This window comes from Echinops telfairi, unplaced genomic scaffold, assembly GCF_000313985.2.
Source record: "Echinops telfairi isolate 266 unplaced genomic scaffold, ASM31398v2 ScPeMD7_443;HRSCAF=831, whole genome shotgun sequence".
Classification (NCBI taxonomy): domain Eukaryota; kingdom Metazoa; phylum Chordata; class Mammalia; order Afrosoricida; family Tenrecidae; genus Echinops; species Echinops telfairi.
The window spans coordinates 61215123-61235238 of record NW_022104341.1 but is presented as its reverse complement, the minus strand read 5'-3'; the positions used below and the strand labels follow the sequence as shown (position 1 = coordinate 61235238).

Sequence of the window (20116 nt, the reverse complement as noted above, 5' to 3'; positions counted from 1 at the left end):
TCAGACCACATAGGGTCTACATCACTAGGAAGAAAGGAATTGCTATTGGGGAGGCAAACACAATGTTCATTTACCAAAACCTTCATTGTAAGATAATATGTTTATTATATATATAAATCTAGTTGAGTAAAAATTTGAAGGCATGAAAGGGAAAAAAAGTTTCTTAATAAACTACTTGTTCAGATACAGAATTGTGATATGGTATGTGTGGTCGTTACATAATCTGGTGTCAATTTGGGACTTGAGAGGATTAAGAGTGAAGGAGTGCAGTCTAGTCTGTCAATCGGCTCATAGCCAATGAGGCCTCTGTGTAGGCATGCCCTTCTGAGAATTCTGGGAAATCTGGTATTTCCTCTTGGAGGCAGTAGACAGACTCTCTCTCTCAGTTCACTCCCTGGGAGATTTTGGAGCTAACAAGACACATAGAACTACCCTAGTCCCCTAAGCTGGAGAAGCCACATGGACCTATCCTGATGCAACCAGGCATCTAGAGCTAACGATGCCATGTAGAGACCCCTGCCAGTGCTGAGATGCTTACAACGCCACTGGATCCAAAGATTTTCTACTCACTGGCCTGTGATCTTCCTGCATTTGGCATCATTGCATGTGTTTCATGAGTCTGGAGGGGACTTTATAGAGTGGTATCAGACATATGGGCGAATATCGGACTTATGGGCTTGGACTGTACTGGATTGGGATGCTTCCTTAATGTACAATTACCCTTTATATAAAACTCTCTTGTATACAGATATGAGTTTCTATGTATCTGTTTCTCTAGTCTACCCAGACTTGCACAGTAAGCAAGTTCAGTGTGATGGAGTATCTGGACATGGAAATGAACAATGAAGAAGAGGTTGTAAATGGCCATATTGTGAAGAGTCTGAGACTCTACTAAAAATAATTATTTAGACATCATTCTCCAGAATTAGATAGTCCAAGGTGGTTTTCAAGAAGAGGCACAATAACCTGCAATAGAGAGAGATACTGAGGCTAGAAAAACTATCAGAAAGCTGTCTTGCATTTGCGAGAAAGAAATTGTAAGGTATTGGTCAAAGACTATAGGGTCACTATGAGTCAAAAAACTCAGTAGCAATATAGTCTAAGATAAATGCATATAGTCTAATATAAATGGCAAGACAAGCTGACATTCTGGGTACTAAACTCCCTACTTGACTCTTTTCATGCATTAGTTCATTGAATGCGCATAAAAACAACATGAGAAAAATCTAACTCGTAATATGATAGATGAGCTAAACAGGCATGCAAAGTCAGGTTGCATGCCCTACTCACACAGCTAACTACAAGTCATGGTGCCAGAGGATGTTTGACCCAGATCCTATGATGGCCACGAGGCTTCACTAGGAGGCAGTAATGTAGAGGAAGATTCCATCACAGACTGGGCCTTTGCTTATGGCTGGCATGTTTCTTCCCAGATATGGCACTCCTCTGATGCTCGTTTCCCCTTCATGATTCTCGCTGTTTCCATCACTGGCTCTCTTAACTGTGAATTAGATTCGGCTCTTTCTTTTCTAAACATGTGTTCCTTTGGAGTTTGTTTTCCTAATGGCTTCCTCTGTCACTCTTTATTCTGATCTGACCCCTCTGTCTCTTATTTTCAGTTCCAGTTTCTTGATCACACTCCTAAAGACCATTTCCACCAGTGGTTACACGTCGTGCTGCTGTCTGCATGGCCAGCAGTTAAAATCCACTCATAACTTCTTGGGTGAAAGACTAGGCTTTCTACTCCTAGTAGAAAGTCACAGTCTCAGAAACACACAGGGGTCACTCTGAGTCAGCACTGACTCGGTGGCATAATGGCTACTTGATGTGCTGCTAACTGCAGGTGGGGCTTTCTACTCCCATAAAGAGCTACGGCGTCAGAAACTCACGGGGGCAGTCTTATCCTGTCCTATATGGTCGCTATGAGTTAGCATCAACTTGATAGCAGTGAGTTTTGAGTTGATCTTAGCATTACAGGAGCCCTGATGGCATAGTGGTTATGAGTTGGGCTGTTAACGGCAAGGTCAGCAGTTCAAAACCACTAGCCACTCTGAAGGAGAGAGGGCTTTCTACTCCCTTAAAGAGTTTACAGTCTCAGAAACCCCCAGGGGCAGTCCTACCCAGCCCTGTAAGGGTGGTATGAGTTGGCATCTGACTTGATGGCAGTGAGTGGGTGATCCTCTCATACCTAAAACCTATGACTGGAATCAAACCTATCTTTTACTTCAGATTCACAAGATGCTCCTACTAAGAGTAAAACATTTCCCATGCTGTAGAATGTTTGAACCTCAAATTTCTTCACCTTTCATACCTTATTAGGCAATTCTTTAGCATTGTCTCTTAGATCCACCTCTTCCCCTTTATAACCTTTGCTCCTATCCTAGGACTAGTTTATCCTTCATTGCGGAGTCCTTATGGCATGGTGGGTTGCACATTGGGCTGTTAACCATAAAGTCAGCAGTTTGAAACCTCCCAATGCTCTCAGGGAGAAACAAGAGGCTTCCTACAGAGTCTCAGAAACCTGTGGGAGCAGTTCTACCCATCTGCCCTAAAGGGTCATTATGATTTGGAACTGATTTGATAGCAGTGAGGTTTTGTTTTGTTTTTTAAAAATACCCTTCATTTTTTTTCCTGACTGGTTCCTCACATGCAATTTCCCTTATACTATCCAGCCTATAAACTAATGCCAGAGTAAACTCTTATTTAGAATTCTTGTTTTAGTGAAAAACTTCTGATGACTGGTTCTCTATTACCTAATAAATCATATCTACCAAATCAATTATAACCTGTCCTCTCTCTCAGTTTGATGGCCCTGCATTGCCTGATTTCACTTGCTGTATCAAATTCCCACTCTTCTGAAAACAGTCTACTATCTGGTCCATTCCATGATCTTGTTACTATCCAACAACTATCCTCTAACAGCCTGTGTGTGTACATATATGAATGCACTATGCCCATTTTCACCTAAGCTATTACTATTTCCCTGGTCCAGAATGTTCCTCTGTTTTCCCCCAATCTTAACATCCCAAGTGATTCTTTTCCCAGGGTTTTAAGATGCAGTCGACTGTCCATGTTACACCTTCTCTTGTGCTAATCACCACTACAACAGAAATACCTGCATGTGCAGTCTCCAAATGTGGGTGTTAAACAAAGCGCACTTTACTACTTTAGTATCTAAAATGGTTCTATTTACTCATCTAGTTATACAGCTAATTTTCCCAACAGGATAATAAGCTCTATTCAGCTTAAAATTATGTCTTCTACTTTTTATATTCATAAGGTCAATGGTACTATGCAATAATTCCTATTGTCGGTTGAAACTATAAACATGTGCATTTTTCTGTACTGTGCATATATCCCTGTGGGCTCGGGAGTTTATTTGAATAATAATACAATGTAGTTATGATTCTCTCACTTTGAAGAGTCGTTTCCTTTCTAGAATTGAAAATGCAAATATTCACAAGTGTTTAAGACATTCAGCTCTGCAGATCTAAACTATACTACAGTTCTCCCTTTTAGGGTCACAGTTTTCATTTTTCTGGGGAAAAAGAAAAGCCCTGAAGGCTCCCAGGTTGAAATTGAACAGGACACCCTTGGGAAGGGAGAGGGTCAGGGGTCGTCCTCAAACAGACAAAAAACAATGGAGACAATTGTGCCTGAAGATGGTTTTTTTTTTTTCACTCGACAGTGTGTTGACAGTTTCCTTCCTCTGGGGTCATTGTTGTCTGCCAAATGATCTGTGACAGCAAATTGATCACAAGCTTTCTCAGGCAGGAGATATAAGGCAGCCTTTCATTTTGTTACCTCTGTTGCTCAATGCCGAAACATTTTGTTAGCAACTTAATGTTAGTTTTGTATATCATTTAGAAGTATAGAGCACCACATGCAGTTCTGGAAGCAATAATTGTGATGATTAATTTATCTTCACCAAGTTTCAGAGTTTGCTTCAGTGTAGTAAAGGTAGTAACGCACTTGGAGAGAAAAAAAAGATTGGTTTCAAACTTAGATGTCGGTCATTGTGGTTTCACTAAATGAATACATGAACACATTTTGATAAAGCCCCTAGTAGTTTGAAAATGGAGTCAAATATTTACTTTCCAGTTCCCAGGATCTACCTGTGAAGTTCTAAGCTACTTTAGGTGGAAAGTGGCATCTAGTTAAACTGCTAATTGTTGGGAACCTATGCACTGAAGAACTTTTTATAGAAGTTTTTGTAGATACAGAATTTTTGCTTGGGGTGATGGAAAACAAGAACCAGGTTGTGGTGTGAGTTGATTGCGAATGTAATGCAGGCTACTCAATTGTACACGTCAGGATGTTAGCAAGGAAAATGTCGTTATTCCCACAATAAAACATTTTGGGGCTTGTGTGAAAAATGTTTGGAAATGCAGTGACTTGCTTCCCTTTTAGTTTCTGTTGCACCCCTCAGCAGTCTTTACTGTCCCATTAGGACCTAGTGACAATTAGCACAGGGGGAAAAACAAGCAAAACTGTAGGCAGGAAAACCATATCTTAAGGCAAATAAGCCGTATCTTAGCTCCTTTTCCAAGCATACCACCCCCTTTTGTTTTAGTTTCCTCATAGTGGGTGAGTTATTTACCTGGGCGTATGATATGTGAAAATCCCTATTAGAAAGGTGTTTACTCCCTCCTTTGAAAGCGACCACGTTCTGGTTCATATTTAACCAATCTCAATTCTAGTGCTTTTGTCTCTCTTTATAATGAGAAGGAAATAAGGGTATTTTAATATAATCTGGTCTAGCTATTCAAGTTGGTTTTTTTTAATAGAATGAGTTATATTACAGATATGATGCTTTTCCTAAAGTTATTTTTATAATGTCAATCATGAAAGATAGATATTTAAAACCTATGTATTTCTATCTATAATATACCATTTGGGATACACATTTACATTTGTTATCAAAAATGATTTGGCTGGTGTTGTTGTGATTTGATTTTCTATGAAATGAATATGTTCGCTATACTATAAAGTTTGTAAATAAGTCTAACATCTTCTGACAAGTTATTGCTCTCTGTACAGTCCAGTGTGACCAAGTAATCTTGAAAAGCAAATTTGCAAACTGTTGACGGTCTGCTTTTTATTTATATTTGTAGATCAGTTAAAGCTGTTCCATTTAGCGAGTACCTCGAGACCTGGTCTGCAATTGGCACCTCAAGAGCCACAGAGAGTTCCCGAAACCCATGTAAGGGGATCCAGCCTTGGCCTCTGTCCTTTTAGCATACCCAACTCTCTTAGTTCTTCTCGGCATGTTTTGCTTTCAAGGATTAGTTGACACAGTTGCAATGTGAGGATGATCAATGTTTCTGTTGGTTCGATATACTTATTCATTCAACACGTATTCATTTAGTTCCTTTTTGTGTAGAGCCCCAGCTGAAGTCTGATTAAAAGCTAAAAGGAAAGATAGGCAGTCCAAGGAATAAAAGACCAAGCTCTCAATCATAAAAAGTTTCTTTTCTCCCTTCACCTTAGACAGTAGGCGGAAACTCTTTAATTCTGAGCACAATTATCATTCAAGTCAGAGAAAGCATTAAGGGAAGCGACAACAAGAGAACATCTGAACGTAGGTTGGGCTCTTCACGTATATCAGCCTAAGATAAAAAACATCTGTTCCCTTCATACCAACGCCCATTTTCATCGAGTAAATTCTGACTCAGGGGAACTCCAGGTACTACAGGGTCACACTGCCTCATAGGGTTTCCTTGGCTGTAATCTTTATGGAACCAACCGGACTGGGCTTTCTCCCATGAAGTCATTGGTTGACTTGATCACAAACCACTTGTATACACACACACACACACACACACACACACACACACACACACACACACGGTGTAATACATATGTATGTATGAATACTTACTCAAGTCCAACTCCCGGTGACTGGGCGTTGCTTAGTGAGTTGAGGACAGATGGCTTGAGCACCTACTGTGTGCTGCACAGGAAAGCTCAAATGAATCCCAAGAGGGCAGTAGCCATTGACTGCACAAGCATGGTGTTGACAGGCATTGGCAGACTCTAGGAAATGATGCGGAGTCAAATCCCACCAAAAAAACAAACAGATGGTTACAGGATGGGACTGAAAATAATAGTAATGAAAGCATCTGCCAATTTGGGAAAGAATGTCATGTAGTAAAGAGTAATTAAGTTCATCCTCAAAAGAATTTAACCCCCAAATGTTTCACTTTTGTGTTCCTACATCTGTTACTAGCCTAGTCCACAGTTCACCCTTCTCTGTGAAGGCAGTAGCTGATAATGGTTATCTCCAGTCCAGAAGACTTTCCAAGACCTCGATTCAAGCACTTGGTGTCAGATTTCATAATCACCCAGCCTCTTCTTCCCACAGGGGATTGTTATAAGAATGTTCCAAGGGCTTTCTTTCAATAATAACCAGCACTTAATTGTTAAAAATTAAACGTAAACTTTCCATGTGCTGCTGGCCATTTTGTCTCTGACTAGTTCAGTTGGAAGAGCTCCAGTGCTATCTTTTTTTAACAGCCTAATTTCCTGGCAATAATAAAGATGAAGCTCTTAGATTATAGAACATTTTTTCCAGCAACTCATAATAAAAGAGAAACCTCTAATAACTTCATTTTACAGTTATGAAATATTATCACTAAAATATTATTAAACTCATGTGCATACTTTTAGAGCTTTGTCTTTTTGTGAATAGTGCTAAGTCCTTATATTTTTATTTTTGGTATTAAGTGTTTTCCATATCCTTGTGCCTGCAAATCTACATATAACCATTGGTGCTAGAATAATAATTTTATTCTGGTATGATTCAATTTTCAGAGTTGCTCACATGTACTACATTTGCAAGTCTTTTTAATCTATAATGCTTTTACTCAAACAATATTTATTAAGAACCTCATTTGTTTCATTAAAACTAGTATCTCAGTGAGCTAGGAATTATTATTTTACCCTGTTTTACAGATGAGAAAACTGAGACCAACAGAAGCTAAGTAATTTCCCAAAGCCCACCCATGTGAGAGAGACCATCATCATATACTGGCACTCCCTGGCAAACTCACTGCCACTGTGTGGACTCTGACTCATAACGACCCTTTAGGACAAAGTAGAACTGTCCCGGTGGGCGATCAAGATTGTGAATCTTTATAGGAGGAGAAAGCCTCATGTTTCTCCTACAGAGTTGCAGGTGGTTTTGAACTACTGGCCTCGTGGCCAGCAGCCCACTACATAACCCATTATACCACCAGAGCTTCTTTCATGTACTGGTGAAGAGTATACATTCTGGAATCAGATAGACTGAGTTTAATCCAGAGCTACCATTTACTACCTGTGTGGTCTTGAATATGTTTCTTAACCTTTCTGTGTTAGTTTCCTCATTGGTCAAATGATGAGAATCACAGTACATATTCAAACACTTGAAGCACTTACCATCGGGGTTGGCACATCGTGCATGTTCAATGAGAGTGGCTACTATGAATTAGTAGTGCAGGTAGGCAGGGGCATCTGAACTTGAACTAAAATCTTCTAATTATGCATTTATTTCTCTTTGCATCAAACCGTTCTCCCCCAGCAATGCTGTTGTTAGGTGTCATCAAAGTGACCTGACTCGTAGTGACCCTGTGTACACAGAACGAAGGATCACTTGGTCTTGCACCATCCTCAAAATTGTTCTTATGTTTGAGCCCATTGTTGGGCCACTGTGTCCATCCATTTCCTTGATGGTCTTACTCTTTTCCACCAATCCTCTATTTGACCAAGCTTAGTGTCCTTCTCCAGAGACTAGTCTCTCCTGAGAACATGTCCAAAGTATCCTAGACAAAGTCTCACCATCATTTCTTCTAAAGAGCATTCGGACTGAACTTCCAACAAAGTTTTGCTTGTTCTTCTGGCAGTCCATTATACTTTTAATATTCTTTGCCAACGCCATAATTAAAATGCATCAGTTCTTCTCTAGTCTTCCTTATTCAATGTCTAAGGAACCTTATTCAGTGCATGTGAACTAGACCAAAACAAACTCACTGCCATCAAGTCAGTTCTGAGGCTTGGTGTATTAGTCTGGGTACTTTAGAGAAACAAATCCACAGCGACTCATGTATAAGAGAGTTTTATGTAAAGAAAATGTGCATCACGAAAACATCCCAACCCAACACTGCCCAAGCCCACAAGTCCAACATTAACCCATTAACCCAACACCAGTCCACAAAGTCCTCCACCTCACAAAACAGAGGCAATGATGCCGACTGCAAGAGGAAAGCTGAGTCCATGAACGTGTAAGCATCTCAGCACTGGCAAGGGTCTCCACACGGCTGTTCCAGCACCCAGGGCTGCATCGGGATAGAACCATGCGGCTTCTCCTTGGAGATGTCTTGTAGGAAGTCAATCTTGCAAGCTGAAGCAGGGAACTGCTAAGGCAGCTGCACCCGATACAACCATCACAAAACAAGAGACCCGAGAACTAGAAAGGCGAGGCTCACCACCCATTTATCCCTCCGCCTTTCAACCAGCACCACATGTGATTATCGGCCAGGCTGGCACAATTAACTAACTCACTTGGTGTCGCGATGATAAGCACCTGATGCAATTGCAAATAGCATGGCCCTAACTTGAGCCAGGGACACCTCAATCCTCAAATTGATAGTTTTGCTCTTCACTACTATATAAAGGCCTTTTGCAGCCAATTTACCCCATGCAGTTCATTGTATGATTTTATTTTCTTTTACATTGTGTGATTTCTTGACTGCTACTTCCATGAGCATTGATCATAGATCCAAGCAATATGATACAAAATTGTTCTCCCTAACATAAATTTGAAATTCCGCCTTGAAGTGCTTGCAGTCTATTCATTAATAGTTATAATGATTAGTTCAGAAAACATGTAGTCTAGCCCATCATCTGAGGAAATCCATCATGATAGGATGGCACATGGAAGGTCTGACAGAGAACAACTCAATACACATGGTTGTGGGCAACGGCCACTTAATGACCGAATGTGATCCCCAGAAGGAAATGTTTATGTTGGAGGAAAAGAATCCCTTCAAGCCAGTGTGCTCTGTGATGCGGAGCAGAGGCTTCTTGATGCTTGTTTGCTGTCATCCGGACAGACCAGGCAGCCTGAGCACTGTGGGGATGGTTGCTTTCCCTCTAGGATACCGGCACTGGTCACTCGTTGAGTCTTGAAGCAACTGTGAAGTCAAGAGTCTTTGAAATGCCTTTGGAGGCACAAGGCTATAGCATCTCATTCTAATGCAACCTTTCTCAATCTTGGCTATGCATTAGAACCACCCGAGGAGCTTGTAAAAATTCCAGTGTGGAGGGCACACCCCAAGACCAATTGCTTCAGAATCTCCAGGAGTAGGACCAGGCAATAGTCGGGTTTTTTTGTTTTTGTTTTTTAAAGCTCCCTGGGTGATTATAATATACAGCCAAGATTTAGAACCACTGTGGTAGTGGGGGAATAGCATGATGTCAGAAGTTACAAACTCCTTAGCCCTGAACTAGGTTGGCCACGTACTGTTAAGTAAATTTTAGACTGGTTATTTAACTCTTTGGATCTCAATTTGCATTCTGCCTTGCTTTCAACTCTTCTAGAATTCATATGACATAGTACGTGAGAAAATGAAACATGATAAGGCAAGTTGGCATTATTACATTATTTCAGATGGTTCAGTCCCAGAAAAATATTTAAAATTTTCAGATAAACCTATGCAGAGTTGAGTAAAAGGTATGCCATAGAAAACAAAGCAAAATGGAAGCAGGACCCTGTAATTCTTAGGGGAAAACAAGACAAAACACAAAAAAGTGCCAAAACAACGATATTGTGGAGGCAATAGAGGATGCTTTTCAACTGCAGATTACAACCGGGATACAAAGGCAAGACATGGTTTTGATTGTTAGTTCTTCCAACCTATGGTAACCTTATGTGTAACATAAAAAACAAACGCAAAAATCCACATTGCCTGTCCGGTGCTATCTTCAGGATCCTTGGAATGTTTGAGCCCATTAATTTATAAACAAGTGTCATTGTGAAAGAAAAAACACTCCAAGTTGCAATCTACTTATCTTCAATAATATCCAATATTACACAGTTTTAATGTGTAATTAAATACATTTGGAAAGTTTTTGAGCAATGTCCTGTGAGCTGACCTACCTTGCCACCTACATTAAACAAGAAATGAATTATTTTCAACTTTGAACTATTATCAAAGAATGTATGGATAGCTTGATTTTTTTCTAATTTTCTCATTTCAGTGCTTCATGATTTAAATTTTATAACAATGTACTATAAATGGCTGAGAATGGATCTAAGACATCCTAAAGAATGGCGTTTTAAGTAAGTAACTTGAAGTGTCTTGAATCCCATTAAGGTAAAGTATCTATTGTTCCATTTCTTCTAACAGAACCATAAGAGCAAAGAAGATCACTTTTCTAATCATAGTGACAACAATAAGCAATAGTTCTTCCTTTTGTAGGAACCCAGGTGGGAAATGTCTTTGGTACCTATTGGCTACAAGGGAGAGAGATAGGACCTGAGCCACCACGTAAGAACCCCCACAATACTCTTCTCATTAATTCTCCTGCTCAAACCCCCATTATCCTTATCAACATACACATTACCAAACCAAAACCAAACGGAAGGCCGCCACATCAATTCTGACTCAACGAGATCCTTTGTAGGGCTTTGAGGTTGTAGATCTTTATGGGAGTAGATAGCCTCATTTCCTTCTGCAGAGCAGCTTGTGAGCTTGAACCACAGACCTTGGGATTAGTACTCCAGTGCTTACCCCTGGCCCCACAGCGCCATAAGAACCCTTTATATATACCTCAGAAATAATAAAAAACACATATGAACTACTTATATATCACCAATTAGTTTCTTAGCCTTCTTCTTTTCCCCTCTTCCACACACTTCTCAGAAAGGAAGTATTTGGAAACAGATCACTAGGTGTGTCTTCTGAGATGCACCTGAGTGGGTTTGAACTTGAGCCAATGTTTTGGTTAGAGTAAATTGCTTACCCAATGAATGCACTACTTAAATCTAGAAGAACTAAAGATGCTATTGTTATTGTACCTGATTTTTAACTCCTCGGCTGACTATTAGCAAAGTGAACCCCTTCTCAGCTGGAATTACAAATGGATGTAAACAATGCTCTGGATTTTGAATTGGGAGACCTAGGTGCAAACATCTCATGTGTTCTGCTGTTACATCCCAAAATGGGGGTTCAAGTGCACCCAGAAGTGCCTCAAAAGAAAATCGGGAATTTCTACTTGAAAAATACCAGTAATGGAAACTCCTACCATGTACAGTTCCACTTTGACAGAGCTGGGTCAATGTCAGCATGAAGTCAGAATCAACTTCACAGCAACTTTTTCTTCTTTTTAAAGAAGATCAAGATTCGAAGACATACTTTCAACCCTTCAACATCCTGGTTCATACTGTTTTGTTCAGCTGGATTTTCTTTTCCAATTTATTTCTGCAACAATTTTCCTTCAGGCCAAGCTGGGGAAACGTTTTTCCTCCTCCTCCTTTTGTTTATCAGCTCCTTTTCTGCCTTCAGAATGGATTATAGGCAGTAGAATATGTTTTACCCAGCAGAGTTTGAAGGAGTACAGATTTTTTTGAAGGCGTGTTTTAGGTTTCATTTAAGATTTGCAGAAACCTACTTGGAATCTAAGGTTAATTTTGCTTTGACTTGACTCCCTTTTTTATTTCCTTTGACAGAACGGCTTTGTTTTATTTGTTTGATCATAGATTCGTTACGTATTGCCAGCTTCCCACAGAACCCCCAAATTTACAGCAAGCCTAACCGTGTCATTTCCAACTTATCCATTCACTTCCACACAGCTGAAATGATTGCGAGCTGTTTGAGTGCCGGGACATTTTTTCACATCCATTATTTTGAAGTTACAGGTCAGATTATCACGTGCTTGGTGACCCTGTCAGAATAAAGCTCTCACACCTTATGCCATCTGGTGGTTGATGAAATACTTGCTGCTTTTAAATTGGGAGTTGGATAGTCAAAAAAGAGTTTTTGATAACCTATATAGATAACGTTTTTTTAAGAGACATAGTTATCTGCATTTTATTGGATTATACATAATTGAGAATGCAAAATATGCATTGGTATAATAAAAGGCACAAGAATGGTGAATTTCAGCCTATTTTCTTATAATTATTAAAAGTCTTATGCTCATCAAAATACATATCGCTCCCTAGAGAAACAAACCCAGTATTATAATGACATGCAAAAGGTCCTGGAGTTAGAAACCAACAGAGACGAATATAGCAGCATTTCTCAAGCTGTAAGAACTGAAGGGAAAATGCAGTCTTCTGTTGCCTTATCTACTCTTGAGTGACAGACACAGGAAACATCAGAAGCAGATAGAAGAACTACCTAGAGTCTCTAAGCCACGAAGAATTGGTCAGCATTCTACCATTTTAACAAGTTGCACATAATCAAGAACCAATGGTACTTAAGAAAGCAATCCAAGCTGCTTTTAAAGTACTGGTGAAAAACAAGCCTGCCAGAGTTGGGGGATACCAATTACGATGTCTTAGTGAATGAGCTCAGCACTGGAAATGCTCACTCATCTACATTAAGAAGTTTAGAAGACAGCTATCTGCCCAATCCCGTGGACATGATCCATCTTGGTACCCATTTACTGACCAAAGTCATTAATAGCACACACAAGATAGTTGAAAATGGTTGCAGCAGGAAACTACCTGAATTTCAAGCTGGATTCAGAAGAGGGCAATGTCTTAGGCTGAGGTCCCTAGAGATGTAAAACCAGTGACACATAGATATTTATAGATAAACATTTATATCAAGAAAATAGTTCACATGGTTGTAGACGTGGGCAGGTTCCCAGTCTGTGGGTGCAATGTTAAGCTAGAGAGCTCTCCTGACTCATGTAGCTTCGGGGACTGACAAATCTAAGATGGGCGGGAAAACGACAGAGTCAGCTGGTCAGGCTTGTGCCTAGAGAGGTGAATGAGTCCCAGGTTGACAGATCACACGACTGGCTGCTAATGTCTCCCAGAACTGGCAGGCAATATGGTGGATTTTGGCATAAGAATCAGAAGTCAATGAGCCTGATTCAGAATCCAGATCCAAGAAAAAGCCAACAGACTTCCCCACAATGTCCCCTTAGTTAGGAGTGGGGCCACATCCAAAAGGAAACTTCCTGTCAATTATATCAAGGTTTTGACCTAAATCAGAGTGTTGCATTTTACCCTAATCCTATCCCATCATAGAAGCTTACAACTGATTGTGATCACATTGTTTTCGGTCAGGTCATGAGAGGTTATGAGGTATTAACCTGCCAGTCTTATCCAAGTTGACACAAAATCATAACTATGACAGCCATGGGATGAAGGATACCCTTGTTGATATCAGATGTCACTTAGCTGAAAGCTCAGCATACCAGAAGATGTTTGCTTATGCTTTATTGACTATGCCAAGGCATTTGACTGTGTGGATCACAACCAACATTGTAAAGAATAGAAAATTCAGAGTAATTGTCCTCATACAGAATCTATATAGAGACCAAGAAGCAGAAAGGTGTGTGTCCAGCTTGTATCCTTGCACCAAATCTATTCAATCTATATGCTAGTAAACAATCTGAGATGCTGGATTATATGAAGAAGAATGTGGCATCGAGATTGCAGGAAGCCCTGCGTATTAGCAGCCTACAATCTGCAGATGGCACAACCTCGCTTGCTGAAACCAGAAGACTTGCAGCACGTGTGACCAAGACGATGTCCACCTGTATCACACCTCCACATAAAAGGCTAAAACTCCGCACAGCTGAACCAACAGGCAGCCTCATGACAAGTGCAGAAAACACGGCTGTTATCAAGGCGCTTGTTTTACTTGGATTCATAATCAACACACATGGAAAGAGCAGTCGGCAAATGGCATATTACATTGAGCAAATATGCTGCAAAAGACCTCTTTAAAGTGTTCAAAAGCAAAGCGGTTACCTCGAACACTAAGGTGTGCCTGACCTCATCCAGGCTATTTTTCTATAGCCTTTCATGTAGGTGAAAGTCCAACAATGACTGAAAGAAGCACTGATACCGTTACATGACGGTGCTGGTGAAGGATACTGAAAGTACTACGGCCTGTCAGAAGAATGAGTCAGTCTGTGTTGGGAAAACACAGCCAGAATGTCCCTTGGAAGCCAGGAGGGTGAGGCCTTGTCTCACGTACTTTGGACGTGTACTCAAGAGGGACCAGTCCCTAAAAGAGATACCATGCTTGGTAAAGTAGAGGTCAGGGAAAAAAAGAGGAAGATCCTGAGGCGATGGGTTGGTGCTGGCTACCTCAGTGAGCATAAAGATAGCAATAATTGTGAGGATGGCACGGGACTGGGCAGTGTTTCGATGTGTTCTACATATAGTTGACACGAGCCAGAACTGACTTGGCAGCACTTAACAACCTGCGGAGAGACAGTGCTACATGTGAACTGTGTCAGACAGTTTCTGACACGGGCTGCTGGCCCTGCTTGCTCTACGGTGGCCCTAGTTCAGTTCTCGGATGGAAAAGCCTTTCTGTGAAGGCAGGCAGGAGAAAAAACATGGGCTTCAGAATCAGCCCGATGTTGGAGAAATGACTGCGTGCTCTAAGTTCGGATCCACATCTTTTCATTGTAAATAATATCACGTACCTTTTTACGTTATTGTAAGACTTGAACGAGCTCATATACAGAAATAATCAGATAGTGCTGACAGATGGATATTTAATAAATATTGATTCCTGAGGCAAAGGGAAGACAAAAGCCCCTACCTCCTAGCTTTCAGAAAGGAAACAATTGTCTGTCAGTAACATGTAAAAACTATAAAATGTTCTCAGGTTGCAAATCAGGAATGCTTGTCACGCACATGTTTGTTTTAGCCCTGTGTGTCTGTGTGTCTTTTCCCTTCTCCGCTGTGCCTTCATCCTCGCCCGGGTTTCACAGGAGGACACGACAGACAGTCCAGCTCAAATGTTGACACGCAGGCATCTTGAGCTACTCTATGTTTTTCTTCTGTAGCACCATGTTCACGTCTTCTTAGTATGCATGATATGGAAATTTCTGTTCATGGAGAATTACCCAGGCAGGAGATACTATGATAGCTCCACATTCACTGTACTTCATGTTGGTGCCTAGCAAATAGTAGGCACTCACGAAATGTGTGTTGAATGATGCATACTTCCCCATTTAAGATTAAGATTAAATGTGAAGGTCGTTAATTTTAGGGAAAAGAAATTAAAATTTAGGTATTGATTTCTATTCAGGTCCATTTTGATGTAGGGATTATGATTCTATTTGGGGTTCTAAGGGTGGAGTGATTGAAAACCGAACATATAAATGTCATAAATAGTTTACGCAAAACACGAACGGTTTTACATATGGTTTTAGTTAGTATTAATAAAAACGTATTGTTAAACACAGCTCATAAATATTCATGAATTGATCATTGGGTTTGTTAATTTCTAAGACCACTTCTTCATCCTCATCCTCCTCCTCTTCCTCCTCCTCCTTCTCTTTCTTCATCTCCCTCTCCTATTTATGTGCTGTCTTTTGGTCTTTCGTGTAAATACTTTGTTTCTACCAAAGCATTGGAAAGAATATGAACTTAGAATCTAATCAGTTGTTTGTAGGTATTCTCTCTGAAGAGTGAAAGATGTAAAATCAAAGAGCAATGCAAAGATTTTCTTAACGCTCTTGCTTATGCACTCAGGAAACTACATTTATGGCATACTTTATAGCTAATGCTGGCTTATGTGGCATTAGGGGAAAAAAATCCATGCCAGTCATGTAAGCTTCAACAGCCAGCAAATTATCAAAATGAAAATGATGAATTCTGGAGTGTTCTATCCTAAATAGTTTTAGCAAGGACTATTGTTCTTGCCTGCATAAAGGAGGTCTAGATGGGAACAGGAATTAACATGGATAAGTAAGCAACTACTGTGTAGCAATACTCCTCCTTCACTTCCTAGTGTAATGTCCCACACACAGCTGAGTTGACAGCTATGTCTCTAAGGGGTGAATGCCTACCAAAATATCCGTCAGCACCCTGCAAGCCACAGCAAATCAACCTACACTTTCAGCCAGATCTATTTGCTTGCCATTCAGACATGACTGCTGGATTAGGTTCACAGCCTCTTTCTTCAGTGGATTGAAACTTTGAGTCCCGCCTCTAACAAATTCTACAACAGTGGGGGTAGATAGTACTCTGATTGCACTAGAGACCAAGGCACAGACAGAATGAACTAATTTGCCCATTGTTTCTCATTAATGCAAGTTGTATTTGGAAATGAGAATAAAATCATTTCTTTTTTACCGACCCTGATATATTTATTAAAAGCTTAAAACTTTTTCAAAGAAACTTGAAAATATCCATTCATAAGAACAAATTAAGCCTGCCTTTCCTGGAGCTCTGTTCTTTTGTTCTGGTTTTGAGAGGGCAATGGATCGTCTTGAATTTCCGATATTAAACAGTGCTCGTTCCTTTCTCAGATACAAAAAAGTAGCACATGTGTGACATTCACATGACCATTTATGAATATAAAACCTGCTTATATTTACAAAATACACTTTGGGTTCAATTGTCCTCTCTTTCAACTTAAGGCATTAGTACATATTATTTCGAACCTTCTTTGATGGCTGATTATGTGTTTTAACTCCAAAAATATATAAACGACTTTTTTATACCATAACTACTTTGACTCTTTTTTCCAAGTTGCATGGAAAACTTCATGCAGAGTCCATTAATTTACTCTATGTTTGTGCTATTCTCAGGGTTATTAAAGTTAAACATTGTTTTTGTAGGATTACATAATTATATGCTTAATCCAGTTTTCCTGGTGAAAAATATAGGCTTTTTATTCCCCAAAGAGTAAGCCTTCAATGCCATCTTGTGGCTAAAGAGAGACTTAACATTCGAATAGACAGAACGATTCTTTTCACTCATGTAGACGTCAGAAAAGTACAAAGGGAATAAAAAAAACCCAACAAACTCATTGAGTCAGTGCCGAAGTGAGCCCACGTGGGTTTCCGAGGCTGCAACTGTTTGCAGAAGTAGAAAGCCCAGTGTGCCGCCTGTGGAGCTGTTAGTGCTTTCGAACTGCCAAGCAGCCCAATGACTAACCACTACACCAGCAGGGCTCCAGCGAAGGAAAACGGACCTTCAAAAACGAAAAAAATCTGCCCAACAGCTCAATCTTAGATAGTTTTAGCAACAGGGCAGCTCAGTTGTTGGAGAAGTACTTAAATAGCTCTAACCTCTCTTCAAGCTTAAATCTAGAATTATGTTGCAATTTATCGTATCACCAAAATTATAGAATTTTTTAATGGTTTAGTATTTTCTTTTCTGTAGTTTCTTTTTATTTTATTTTTTTTTAATCATTTTATTGGGGGATCGTGCAATTATCACAATCCATATATACATCCATTGTGTCAAGCACATATGCACATTTGTTGCCCTCATCCTTCTCAAAACCTTTGCCTTCTATTTGAGCCCTTAATATCGGCCGCTCATTTTCTCCCTCCCTCCCTCATGAACCCTTCATAATTCATAAATTGTTATTATGTTGTCATACGTTACACTGTCCGATGTCTCACTCCCACCCTCTTCTCCGCTATCTATCCCCCAGGGAGGAGGCTATATGTAGATTCTTGTAATCAGTTCCCCCTTTCTACCCTACATTCCCTCCAGGCATCGCCACTCTCACCACTGGTCATGAAGGAGTCATCTGTCCTTCCCTGTGTTTCCAGTTGCTATCTGTACCAATGTACATCCTCTGGTCTAGCCAGATTTATAAGGTAGAATTAGGATCATGATAGTGGCGGGGAGGAAGCATTTAAGAATTAGAGGAAAATTATATGTTTCATCGCTGCTACCCTGCACCCTGACTCATCTCCTCCCCACAACCCTTCAGTAAGGAGGTGTCCGGTTGGCTACCGATGGGCTTTGAGTCTCCACTCTGCACTCACCCACTTTACAATGATATAATTTTTTGTTCCTTGATGCTTGATACCTGATCCTTTCGACAGCTTGTGGTTGCACAGACTGGTGTGTTTCTTCCATGTGGACTTTGTTGCTTCTCAGCTAGATGGCCGCTTGTTTATCTTCAAGCCTTTAAGACCCCAGACACTATATATTTTGATAGCCGGACACCATCAGCTTTCTTCACCACATTTGCTTATGCACACATTTGTCTTCCTTGATTGTATCAGAAAGGTGGGCACCCACTGATATGATTTTTAGTTCTTTGATGTCTGATAACTGGTCCCTTCTACACCTCGTGGTCAGACAGGCTGGTGTGCTTCTTCCATGGGGTCTTTGATGCTTCTCAGTTAGATGGCCGCTTGTTTATCTTCAAGCCTTTAAGACCCCAGATGCTATATCTTTTGATAACCGGGCACCGTCAGTTTTCTTCACCACATTTGCTTATGCACCCATTTTTCTTCAGCAATCGTGTCGGGAAGGTGTGCATCCTAGAATGCCGTGTTTTGCATTGAGTAAGTGCTTGAGTGGAGGCCCAATGTCCATCTGCTACCTTAATACTAAACCTATAAATATATGCACATAGATCTGTTTCCCCACACTCTTATATAAATATATTTACATATGTACATACCAGTCTTTAGACCTCTATAAATACCCTTTGTCACCTACTTCTTTCCTCTATTTCCTTTTACTTTCCTCTTGTCCCACTATCATGCTCACCCTTCATTTGGGTTTCAGTAATTTCTCTCAGTTACTTTGCCCTTGTTGAATCCCTACCAGGCCTCTCACACCCTCCATAGATCGCTTATTGCTCCCCTGTCCCTGGGTTGGTCAGCACCACCTCCCTACCCCCGCCTCCCCCTCTTCCGTGTCCCCCCGGAACCATCGGTCCCATTGTTTTCTCCTCCAGACTATTCATCCAGTCTACCTTATCTAGATAGATCTGTAGAGATAATAATATGCACCAAAAATCAAGTCATAGCAAGATAGGCGATGAGTGAGAACACAGCAATGACAACAAAAAAGGAAACCAATTACCCACAGAAGAATAAATTAATCAAAAGAAAAAATTTTAAAAAGAAAGAAAAACCTGTAACTAGATCAAGATCTGATTTTTGATCTCTAGGCGTCTCCTTCAGTCAGGACCAATGGGGTACCATGCTCTGGCCCCAGAGTCTGTCCTTTGTACTCCCTCAGGGGCTCCCTGCTCTGCTCCCACGGTTGCTCTGCCACACGCTTTTAGTGGTTTGCCTTGGTGTCTCAGGGTCAGTCTGGGCCAGTCTAGACACTGAGTCTCCAGTGTTGTCCCCCTTAGGGCCCTGGGCCATCAAGGGATGGCGTGTCTCGTGGTGGGATCAGCCATATTGTCCACTGTCCATTGGCTGTTCAGAGCAGGGATATCGTCCTCTAAGCCTGATGGGCCAGTATGTGCTCCACTCTCTCTTCCTCCCCCTTCATTTGCTCCCATTTGCTCTGATCTGACATGCCCCTCTCCCCTAGCTGCAGCTTCAGTGCAGTCCTCTCAAATAAATTCTTCTGAGGGGAGGGGAAGTTGTCCACATAGCTGGTATGGGGGCCGAGCCCCAGGTCCCTCCACTGGCTCCCCACTCCTTGCCAACACGCTGCATTCATCTGGCACTGGTTTTATATCTGGTCCCTCTTTCCCTGTGGAGACACAAACAATACCCTCCCCTTGGGTGGGTCAGTGCCCAATTCCTCCATCACACATCTTTTTTTTTTTCTTTCCCCTTTCCTCCCTCCACCCCCTTTTTAATTGGCTACCAAATGTACCCCTGGATTTGGTCTGGCCCCTGCCATACTACCTGGGCCTCACCCCTGGAGCGTTTGTATACAGTAGCTTTTTCCTTGTGCCCCTTTTGCATTTACCTTTCTGTTCTTTCTTTTTTATATATATATAAACTTACCTCAGCGGACTCATGTTATACTTGTCCTTTTGTGCTTGACTTACTTCACTTAGCATAATTTCCTCCAGTTCTTCCCATGCGGTGATATGCTTCCTGCGTTTATCACTGCTTTATAGTGATGCATAGTACTCCATTGTATGTATGTACCATAGTTTTTTAATCCATTCGTCTGTTGATGGAAATTTGGGTTGTTTCCAACTCCTTG

The 20116-nt window shown here is 40.8% G+C and overlaps 1 protein-coding gene across 1 annotated transcript in view; it reads left to right on the top strand.

Moving 5' to 3' along the window:
- LOC101649458 (inactive tyrosine-protein kinase transmembrane receptor ROR1) overlaps positions 1 to 20116 on the top strand; it is a 343582-nt gene that overhangs the window by 276777 nt on the left and 46689 nt on the right. Inside the window, exons 13-14 of the mRNA XM_045292145.1 lie at positions 5115 to 5203; positions 10240 to 10321. Of these exons, the coding sequence (XP_045148080.1) occupies positions 5115 to 5203; positions 10240 to 10321 (171 nt within the window). The remainder of the gene's footprint in view (positions 1 to 5114; positions 5204 to 10239; positions 10322 to 20116) is intronic.